This window comes from Lissotriton vulgaris, chromosome 6 (genome assembly GCF_964263255.1).
Source record: "Lissotriton vulgaris chromosome 6, aLisVul1.2, whole genome shotgun sequence".
Lineage (NCBI taxonomy): Eukaryota > Metazoa > Chordata > Amphibia > Caudata > Salamandridae > Lissotriton > Lissotriton vulgaris.
The window spans coordinates 1,155,401,482-1,155,413,680 of NC_141694.1; the positions used below are offsets into that span (position 1 = coordinate 1,155,401,482).

The 12,199-nt window shown below is 45.6% G+C and overlaps 1 protein-coding gene across 1 annotated transcript in view; it reads left to right on the forward strand.

Annotated features, from left to right (window-relative positions):
* The first annotated feature begins 394 nt into the window (after positions 1-394).
* The window catches only part of LOC147708559 (chitin synthase chs-2-like), a 389,460-nt gene continuing 377,655 nt past the window's right edge, over positions 395-12,199 (forward strand). The window contains 1 exon segment of the mRNA XM_086927238.1: positions 395-552. Within this exon segment, the coding sequence (XP_086783364.1) occupies positions 503-552 (50 nt within the window). The 5' untranslated portion in view covers positions 395-502.

Here is a 12,199-nt window from a genome sequence, read left to right on the forward strand (position 1 = left end):
GACATTACAAGAAACTTTACCTGCAGCAAGCACACATACATGCAGTCTCCCATACCTTGCAGGACACCTAAACAACGTATCTTTTCACCTTCAAAACTGCCCAAATCTGCAAGTGTGTGCAACTTTATAAGCGATGTGATTCGCTGATGGGAGACACTTTTATATTGGTGCCCAGACCTATTATCTGTCGTAGTCCGATCCTGATCTGGTCCGTCAAGAATTTTAAATCGTGTGCCCAGAAAAAAAATCTTTACAGCGCGAATCTCAATAAAAGGCCTGTTGGGGCCGTCCCAGGCAGCGGATTCTTATCTATTCCAGGAAAGTTTCTTCCTTCCTGTCAGCTGTGCATGAATCATTTTCTCGTCCACAAAACCTCTTCACCCAACAGATATGTAACTACTGGAGGTTTTCTCCAGGTTATAAAGGTATCAGCCCATAAATCAAAGGAGTCGAGGGATATTGAAGCAAGAGAAATACGCTTTCTTCAGATCAGACTCAGAGTATGAATGCCAACCGAGAGGAGAATGGCCGCCAGCCCACAGAAGTAGAAAGGTATGATAAGAAACACAATATAGAACGTACTCTGCCTATTAAGGGAGTATAGAGTTAGAGGTGCACCTGGAACTGTGATTACAGATGGTTTTATATGACGTAGTTAGCCAGTTTCAACACTGTGCAGTGTTTTCTAAACATGTAATGCGTAGAAATTAGTTTAAAAAATATTGTTATTGTTTTTAAACCATGAAGTTAACAGTTGACCTTCATGCCCAAAAAGCGCCCACTTCAGCGAATACAGTATGCGTAGAAATCATTAAACCTGTAAATTATGACCGCTTAGTGGGGTGTGACGCCAGACTTGGGAACGATTAATTTACGTGCAGAGATGAAAGTTGCTCCTAGATGTCCGATTTCATTTTATGTGGAGTTTGGAAAAGACAAGTAAACAGTATGGTAGCCCCCTGCAGAGGATGTACATTTCCCCCTGTGGTCAAACTTCCAGTTGTAGTAAAGACCTAGACACTCAAATAAATCCAAGAGAGTTATGAAGAACAAAGTTAGAATCGATCAGTCAGCCCCTTAGAGCTACCACGTGACTTGAGGCAAAACATGTGTGTAGCATCATGCATGCGGGAGGTCAGGCCGAAGTCTTATTTAGTGTTTTTTTTTGTTTTTTTTTGTTGCTATAATGTTTTCCTTCTCTGAGCAGTTGAAGGCACAATGACCTAAATGTAAAGTTTTTGTCATACTCATTAGCCATTTCTTGTGGATATTCAATGTATTTATTATTTACATTATTATTTATGTATTAATGTATTGTTTACTTATTAGTGAAACTTTGTTCAGCTGTCACTGTCTCCTCTTTGACACTACATTGAATAAAATCGAAAGTAGTGGCCATCCCTTTTTAATTCGGTCTACCGAGTTTCGGAACACCCAACCCCTTCATTCAGAGCTTTAAGTGGGATGAAAAAACGTGGGGTGGGGGGTTCTCAAACAGGCGTGGCAAATATATAAAGGGGCGTTGCTTAAAACACTTAAGCTCTAAATCTGTGCTTCCTCGACTGGTGTATTGCTGCTTCTGTCATTGCAACCAGATATATAATACAACATGTCCCATAGCACCTACATCAAGCCTGTACTATTAGCTGTATCAATGATTGTTAGTTGCATAAGACAAAAAAGCAACAATAATGGCTTCATTGTATGTAACATTGAAAATACCTCAGTTGTGAAATAGTGAGGCTGTGAAAACTATAACGAGTCTCTTTGAAGTTACATCACATGCAGTGGAGGTTTGTACTGCTGCAGAGTTGAGATTTTGTTCACCCTGAGGGTGAGGGCAAAAATGAAGAGCCCGATAGGCACTCATCTCAGCACCTGCTTTTTAGAACTGCCGGTGCTGAGCACAGGCAGGACCTGCCCCACTTAAAGCCCTAATAATTATGCCATTGTTTGACGAATCTCCACAAAACTTTGCCGGCCTATAGCTTTTTCTACATTGGCAGACAATGCACAGTTTTGCAGAGATTCATTAAAGTGGTGCAAAGAAAAAACACTTTTTCCCGCCAATGCATTTTCCATAGACTTTGTATTCAGCCGCAGTGCAAAAACGGGCAGTCAGATTTGAACTAAATTTGGCAGGTATATAGTTAATTGTGTGTAGATGATCCTTTCTGGTAGTAAAGGTAAGTAGGGTCAGTATTTTTAAAGTTATAAGCCTATAAAACTTAGTGATATATCAGGCTGCGTTAGTTTGTGGTAATTTCGCAGTATTTGCTGATGATAAGGCAGTGTATGATTAGCTAATGGCTGCCTTTACAGAAGTAAACGGCAGTCATGATGTTTTTAGCATACTTTGCCTATGTTCTAGCTTGAAGCCTTAACTAAAGGTAAGTCATAGTTTTTATATTTTTCCCTGCCTATCAACACTTTATTAAAGTGGTGATAGGTAGGGAAAATCATTTATAAGTTTCTATATTTTTTTAAGAAAGGTTATGGAGTATCCTCTTACTATGTAGAAATGACTGTAGTACTCAAAAACAATTATTTAAAAAGTTAAAAAATACACTGTACTACACTATATTTCAAAAATATAGTGTACTAAAGTGTTTTTTTATATATATACTTTTTTTTAAATCAACACAGTGCTACAGTTCTACATAGAAAGTGTTGCGTTACTTAGAAAAATTGTAAAAAAAGGTTTAAAAAGTACACTGTATTACACTATATTTCCAAATATAGTGTACAGCAGTATATTTTTACATATATTTTTTTCATTTATTGTAACTACTGGTATACTTTGTTGGTACTAGAGCAGTACTGCTTAAACCTTTTAAATAACACATGGAAAAATATGAATACATTTCCCTATCTATTACCACTTTAATAAACTGGAAATACGTACGAAAGAACAATAAAACTCACTACTTACCTATATCTAATTACATAGCCCAGAACACAGCCAAAGTGTGGTGAAAGATATGTGGCTGCCTTTTACTTCTGTAAATGCAGTCATTAGCCAATTATATACTGCCTTGTGATCAGCATGTACGATGGTATATCATGACATTTCTGCGGTATAATGAAGCCCAATATATAACTATGAGGGTTCTTATGAGTTTGGCGGGTCCATTGGACCGCTGAACCCATGATGGCAGTTTGAGACCAACAGTCTGGCAGTCTGGCCACCATATTAGGAGTTTGGCCATTGGACCAATGCTATATCCCTGCGTCCGCCGGGGATCCTGGATTCTGCAGAGGTGGTGCAATGGTCAGGCAGAGTAATATGCTAGTGGTGCCTCTGCAGACCAACCAACAAAAATATTATGAGTTGACTCACCGCCAGCCTGTCCATGGCGGTGAGCCCACCATGAAAAGGATGGCAGTGAGGCAACAAAGGGGGCCCCAAGAGGGCCCCCTGCTGCTCCAAGGCCTGAGAATGCATGGATGAGGCACATGCAGTGCCCCCTGCATATGTGCACCCTAGTTCCTGCATGGTGTGGCATGCACCACATGGTGCATGCTGCACCATGCACGGACATGCTGTAACAGGCACAGCGGTGCTTGTCTGAGGCTCACCTATGGGCCTTTAGACATGCACGTCCATGACACCACCGCAGCACCGCCTGCCCTCCAATGATTCCAATGGTAATCCGTTGGGCAGTGTGAGTATGGCTTTTGTGGTCCTCCTGCAGGGCACTTGCGTGGTGGCCTGCGGGAATACTTCCAAAATCATAATAAGGCTTAAGTGTTTTGTCACTTACAACGTTATTAGTACTTACCTACTACCCAATATAGAGCTAATACCAAAAAATACCCTTTCCACCCCATAATATATATTTGTGCCAAATTTAACCCACATTTGTTCAGCAACTTTCACACTATGTCTCTTGCACCTATTCTCGAACACACAACACATCACTACACCGAACGTCACTACTCTCTATGCCATGCCACTGTACACTATTCTACTCTAAGCCTCTCCACTCTTTGACAAAATACTCTATGCCACTCCAGTGTAAGCCACTCAGCTGTTCGCTATTCCACTCTACGCCACTTGAGTCAATGGTATTCCATTCTAAGTCACTCTGGTCTACGCCACTCCACTGTACACTACTCCATTAATGCCACTCCATGCTATACTATTCCACTCTATGCCACTCCACTCTATGACACTGCACTCAATGCCACTGCACTGTATGCCACTCCAGTTTATGCTATTCCACTCAATGCCACTCCACTCCATGCAATTCCATTCTACACCACTTCACTCCATGATATTCTACTCTACGTCTTTCCACTCTACGGCACTCCACTGTCCACCACAACACTGTATGCTATCCTAATCTGCACCACTCCACTCTACATTATTCCAGTATATGTGACTCCACTCCATGGCACTCCACTCTATGCCACTTCACTGTATGTCATTCCATTGTATGCCACTTCAGTCTATGCCACTCCAACTCATGCAACTCCACTCAATGCGCTCCACTCAATACTATTTAACTCTAGGCCAATCCACTGTACGCAACTCCACTGTACGCCACTCCAATGCATGCCACCCCACTCTACGTCACTCCATGCTACGCTTTTCCATTCTACACCACTGGAGTCTACCCCACTCCATTCTACGCTACTCTACTCTATTGCACTCCACTCTAAACCACTTCACTCTATGCCACTCCACTCAACGCCACTCCTTTCTATGCTATTTCACTCTTTGCCACTCCACTCTACGCCTCTCAATTGTACGACACAACACTGTACACTATTGCACTCTATGCCAGTCAACTCTACTATACTCCTATCTACTCTATTCCACTCTAAGCCACTTCACCCTATGGCACTCCACTTTACACCAATCCACACTACTCTATTTCATTCTATGCCACCCCACTCTATTCCACTCTACTGTACACCACTCCACTGTATGCCATTGCACTCTGCAGAGCTGCACATCTCCACTCAGTGCTATCCACTGTATTACACTCAACTCTATGCAACTCTACACAACTCCAATGCATGCAACTGCCCTGTACAGCACCCAGTGCCACTCCACTGCATGCCACTTCACTCCATGTTATTTCAATCTGCACCACCCTACTGTACACCACACCACAGCACGCCACTCGACTGTACACCACCCCACTGTACGCTCCACTGTATGCTAATCCACTATACACTACTCCACTCTACACTAGGGGTGGGCGGACATCTCCGTTCCGACCACGGAATGTGCGGAGATATGCCCCTTCCGTCTTGGGCAAAGAAGGCAGAGAAACGAGGCAAATCTCCGCTCATACGGGGCGGAATAGAATTTGGCCCACCGCCTCCCGCCGGCCGTATTGAATGATAATTAAAAGCCTAAAATTAAATTTAAATAAAAGTTACCTTATTGCGGGTGCATCCTTGCCCATCGCGGCGCATGAGCATTCCTCGCCGGAATGCGCATGCACAGCCTCCCACGCATGCACAGTTCTAAGAAGACGGCGCGATGGGCAAGGATGCGCCCGCAAAAAGGTACGTTTTATTTAAATGTAATTTTAGGCTCTTAATTATCATTTAATACAGCAGGCGGGAGGCGGGCGGGAGGTGGGTGTCGGGCGGGCGTCGCGTGACGGAAATATGCGGAGAGGCATGGAGATTGGTTCAATCTCCGTGCCACTCCGCAAAAGTCCCTTACGCAACTTCCGCCTACCCCTTCTCTACACCACTCCACTCCATGTCACTCCATGCTATGCGATTCCCCTCTCTGCTGTTCCACTTTCTCCCACTAAACTCTACACCACTGAACGCCACTCCACTCTACGCAATTCCATTGTACGCCACTCCATTGTGCAGTACACCACTCTACTCCACTCTATACCAATCCAATGTATACCACTCCACTGTAGGCTACTCCACTTTACGGTAATCAACATTACACCAATCAATTCCACTCTGTTGTACGCCACTCAACGATACACTGTTCCACTCTATGCCACTCCACTGTAAGCAACAACCCTTTACCCTTTTCCACTCTACACCACAACACTGTACCTCACCCCACCCCACTCTATGTCACTCCACTCCATCCTATTCTTTGCTGCTCCACTCTATGCTTTTCCACTGTACACCACTTCACTCTACACCACTCTACTGTACGCCACTTTACTCTGCGCCACTCCACTGTACACCGCTGCACTCTATGCCATTACACTCGACTCAACACCAGTATATGTCACTCTGCACTGTGCCATTACACTCTATGCCACTCCACTCTGCACTATTCAATTCTAGTCACTCTACTGTCTACCACTGCACTCTACAGAACTCCACTGTACTTCATTCAACTCTACACCAACATACACCACTACACTGCACAATTTCACATTATGCTGCTCCACTGTACGCGACTGTACTGTGCACCAATCTACTATGTGCCCTTCCACTCTCTGCTGCTCCACACTATGCTATTCCACTCTATGCCAGTCCACTCTACACCACTTAACTCAATGGCACTCCACTCTATACCACAAAATGCTATTTCACCCTACACCACTCTACTTTACGGCACTCTACTGTATGCCACTCCACTATATGTAACTCCACTCTATGCTAATCCAGTTTGTGCAACTCTAATCCACTCCACTCCATGCCACTCCATTGTACCTCACTCAACACTACACTATTTCTCTCTATGCCCCTCCAATCTATGCCAATCCAATCTACGCTATTCTTGTCAATGCCACGTGACTCTACACCACTTTACACCCCTTCACTATATGCTATTCCAGTTTGTTCCAATCCTGTGCAACTCTATGTATTCCACTCTGTGCCACTTGACTTTACACAACTCTACACCACTCAACTCACTTCCCCTATACTCCATGCCACTTGATTCTATGCTATTTCCCTTTATGCCACTCTCCTGTATGCCACCCCATTCTACATCACTCCACTCTAAGCTATTCCAGTTGATGCCACTTGACTCTATGCTACTCTCCCGATCCACACTATGCGTTTCCACTCTATGCCACTCCACTCCAGTCCACACAACTTCATTGTTTGCCACCCAACGCTACACCTATTCACTCCATGCCAATCCACTCTATGCCAGTCCAATCAATGGTATTTGAGTCAACGCCACTTGACTCTATGCCACTATATGTCCCTCCACTCTATGCTATTCCACTCTATGCCATTCCACACTATGCCACTCCACTCCATGCCACTCCACTTGAAGTATTTCAATGTACCCCACTCAACTGTACACCACTCTACACTACTCCACTCTACATCATTTTGTGCTATGCTACTCCACCATACGCCACTCCATTTTGTGCTATTCTACTCTACACCACTCCGCTGTAAGCCACTCCATTGTACACCACTTAACTTGCTGTCACTTATCTATACACCAATCCACCTTTCCCCATTCCATTCTATGCTATTCCACTCTACGCCACTCCACTCTACTCCTCTCTACTCTACACAATTCAACTCTATGTCACTCCACTCGAAGAAAGTGTACTCTACGTTACTCCACTTTATGCCACTCTAATGTACGCCACTCAGCTCAATGCTTCTTCTCTCCACCATACTCCACTCTATGCCACTCTCTGCACTATTCCACTTTACACCACTCAACTCTATGCCAGATAACGCCACTCATATGCACAGCATTCAACTCTATTCAATGTTGGTGTTAGCCACTCCACTCTACGCATTCCACTCTAAGGCACTCCACTGTATGCCACGCAACTCAACACCACTCAACAGTACACAACTCAATGCTGTGTTATTCCATTCTATGCCACTCTGGTTTTCCCCACTCCACTATACCGTACTCCACTATACATCCCTCCACTCCACTTTGCACCACACCACTCTACTCTATTTCACTCTACTTTACATCTGGCCTTCTTTATGCCACTCCAATCTGCGCTATTGTACTACAAGACACCCAACTTTACACCACTCTATTGCACAACACTCCACTCTAAGGAACTCCACTCTACGCCACTCTAATCTATGCTATACCATTCTATGCCACTTGACACTATGCCATGCCATGCCATACCACTTTATGCTATTCAATTGTATGCCACTTGACTCTATGTCCCTCCACTCTACTGCACAGTATTCCGCTGTGCACCTCTCCACTGTATGCTACTCCATTCCACGGTATTCCACTCTATGCCACTCCACTCCCTGACACTCTACTCTATGCCACTCAATCTTATGCCACTTATGACAGGGCCAATCGGGCCACTGCCAGAACGTTTAGGAAGCACTAGTAACAAATGTAAAACAAAACCAGTAAATACTGGCTAAATACTGTTTTCCGCATTATATCCATTATATCACCTTAGAATGAGGCATCATCCTGAAACATCATAGCATAAACACATTAGGCATTTCAGTAAGCATAAAGACATTATGCAGTAGGCATCACATTAGGCATAAACCGTGCACCACAGTAACACTGAAAATGTGCACACAGCACCTTAGAATACACACTGAAATGACTGCAGGCCGACTGGCCTTTCACTGGGGCTCCAATGCACTTTGTCCAGAAAGTCAGGGCATAGCTGCCAATGCAGCAAAATCACAGTGCCCAATGCGCTGGGGGTGTGGGGTGTACCTAACCCATTCCTGGCTTTAAAAATAATATGCCCCCGTCGGTGCAGCTGCCCGCGCTCTCGCAGTGCAGATGATGTAGAAAGAGCACTGGCACCACTGTGTCTGGCGAGCCCCACTCGGGGACTCCATCAACAAAATTGCCCCCAAAGGAATATGGCACTGGCACCAGCTGAGCAGTGGAAGCCCCACTCTGGGACTCCAAAAATAAACTTTGACCAAACATTGGAGCTGCCCTCTGGTGGTGCAGCTGTGGCATCACCCTGGGCACCGCAATACCTCTTGATCCCCACTCCGGGACCCTGGAAAAGAAGAAGTGCCCTCTGGTGCAACTGCCCCTGGCACCAATTCCCAATTTGAGCCCCACTCACCGGGGCTCGTTGTGGACTTCTCTGGCCTCTCTTCCGTGCCGGTGCGCATAATTTCTCTTTCTCGTGGGGAGGTATTGCTTCTGCTGACCACCCACGGGAATCTCTCTGACCATGGGAGCCCGCCTTGGATCCGGCAGCCTTACGTTGCTGCTCCTGGAGACTGGGTAGGCTCCTGTCTACCACTCGATCGTGCCTGACCTGGGGTTCGCACGAAGCGAGATCTCCATCGACCTGCCTCCCTTCCTGGCTCTACGGCACACCTCTTCCGGCCCCGCCCACAACCAGGCAAGGCCGCCTGGCTTCTGGGTCACTCATGGAGTGGTGGCTTTTCCTTTTCCTCACAAGTGCGGGTTGGGCACCCACCCATAGATAAAACCAAATGTGGGGTGGGCTCCCGCTCAAATGAGCACAAACGCGGTGTGGGCTCCCGCTATTAATGAAGCATCCATGTGGGGTGGGCTCCCGCTCGGGCGTCACCAATGCAGGGGGGGCTTCCGCTTCTGATGCATCAAGGTGAGGGAATCTCCACGCCGGGGGTCCCTCGGAATGCAGCGCAGCGCTGCAGAGCACCAGGATTCCTTCCTGGAATGAAAGATGTAGTGCACACGGGGCACTATGCCCCCAAAACGTCCAGGATAATGGCTGGGCCCAAGCATGCCAGCTCACAGGGACCTCCAGCAGGGAGGCAGTCCCTCGTGGCAGTTCCTCCTGGGCCCAGCAGCAGCACAACCCTCCTAAGCACAGGGAAAGCACACCACTTCATGGAGTCACAGCCCCAATATTTATACACCTATTTGCTTTGTCTGCCCTGGCACAAGGCTTGGGGGAATCAGCCTGAACTGGTTCTAGGGGGTTTTGGATCACTTTGATGACAAGGCTCCTTTTCCCGTTTGTCAGGTGGGGACTTGGTGGTCAGACACACCACAGGGGGGTGGAGCCAGCATTCACCAAGGTAGGCACAGACCTATTGAGGATCAGAGGACTATACCTCCCACTACTCTAAATGCAGATCTCCTATTCAGCCTAGCGCTGACTCACCCTGCCCTCCCTGGAGCCACACACACCTTACCAACACCTGTCATTCCAAAGTCAGACATGCAATACACATCAGGCAGGCAGACACATAGCACACAGAAATGCCAACTTCTAAAAGTGGCATTTCTAAAATAGTTATAATAAATCTGTGCACACCATTGCGCAGCATTTATTATTCCCATTCCAAATATACTAAACTTGACCACGCTGCTCCTCTCATATCAGCAATTACCACTGAAACACTTCTCAGGGAATCCTCAATGAATTCCTATGGGAGGGCAGCATCACAGTAGTGAAAAACCAAAATGGCTGTTTGTCACTACCAGGACATGTCACTCACTTAAGGTACATGGCCTACCTTTCACCTACAATACACCCTGCCCATAGGGCTAGCTAGGGTCTACATTAGGGGTGACTGACATGCGATAAAAGCGGGGTCACTGACAGGGCACACACTTTAGGTGCGACATCCCAGCAGCAGTAACACTGCGCGAACAGGCCTGCAATGGCAGAGGCCTGAGACAGGTTTGAAAGGCTACTTTGGTGGATGGCGCAATCAGCGCTGCAAGCCCACCAGTGGCATTTAATTTACCGGCCCCAGGTATCTGAGATACCACTTTACAAGGGACTGACAGGTAAATTAAATATGCCAAACAGGTGTAGACCAATCTTACCCTGTTTACCACAGAGAGCACATGCAATGCACACTGGACAGCAGTGCTTAAGTGCCCAAAGCCCTTGAACCACCAACACCATGTCAGAAAAAAGGCTAGGAGGAAGGCAAAAAGTTCAGGGATGACCCTGCAAAAAAGGCCAAGTCCAACAATACGTATTCCGCAATGACATTCTTTTAAGCGTTTAACATTTTTTTAAATTTAGAGTCATATTTCCTGACAATATGCAAATTAGGCCAATATAAACTTACACTGAGATGGGATAAATAGTTGTACATCATAATGTCCTATAAAGATACATATCTCAATAAGAGATAAGAATGCAGGAAATAGGAATACAAAAAAGAAGAAAAGAGTAAAACAAGCAGTACAAGAATAAACAAGCGAAAGGCCATAAAATCGTGATGAATATGCTCTGACATGATGACAAGGAGGGTATGTGGTAAGATATACTAGTTCCTTGGTGGCGAAATAGCCCCGAATGGGAAGGTATCCACGTCCTCAAATGTGTCATCACACTGCTCAACATTCCTTCCGCATCTTTCACGTTTCTCAAGAAGCGGGCATCTCAGCATTGTAATACTTTTTTCTCTACAGGCTGCTGCAAAACAAAGAGATGTAGGGTAAGCTGTTGTGTAGGGTGAGACAAAAATATACAACTTCAGTACAAGCTCCAGAGAGTCGCCATTAAGAACCAGATGGTAAGCCATATGACATACTTTTAAGCTAGAGAAAAGGCCGCCTTATTAATAAGGTAGGATAAAGGGGGTGATCTAGAGTGTGGAGTATGATTTGCACTGTGACAGGGCAACGGGCCTAAATATAATATAGATAAAAAACACAATTTTCAGTGAGCACATGTGCACGCACACACACACACATATACACCAGCGCACAGCACCCATTGGGCTGTCGAGGCTGGGGTTGGTGCCTGCCAGCCTGAACTTTAAGTAGGGTGACCAACCATCCGTAAATTTCACTGACCGTCCTTGATTTGGATCTTATGTCCATTGTCTGTGATGGTCCCTCCTACAGATGCCTTTTCCATAATTGTGGGCACTGGGCAATAACATGGTTCACCTGTGAGAAAGCTCAGCTCTCTGATGGCACCGCCACACACTCATCCTCTGAGCACAAGAGCAGCCCCACCCCACCCATTGTCATTCTGTATGTGGCTGATTGTCACACACAGAATGACAATGGGTCAGTCTGGACTGTTAAAGCATGTGGTGAGCCTCCTTCAGCCTCGGCCTAGGGCAGGGTATTCAGTTTTAAGAGTACATCGAGAAAAATGAGGCACCTCACCAGATGGAAGACATGTCCAGAATCCAGTTCATGTAAAGAAGCCATCAAAAGAAGTGAAAAAGAAGGGGTTATGGGTCTTTCACAGTTTCATTATTTTAGAAATAAAGCATTTTCAATATCATATACAACAAAGCCACAGTTGCTGTTTTTTATTTTATGCAACTAACAACTATTGGCAAAGCCAATAGT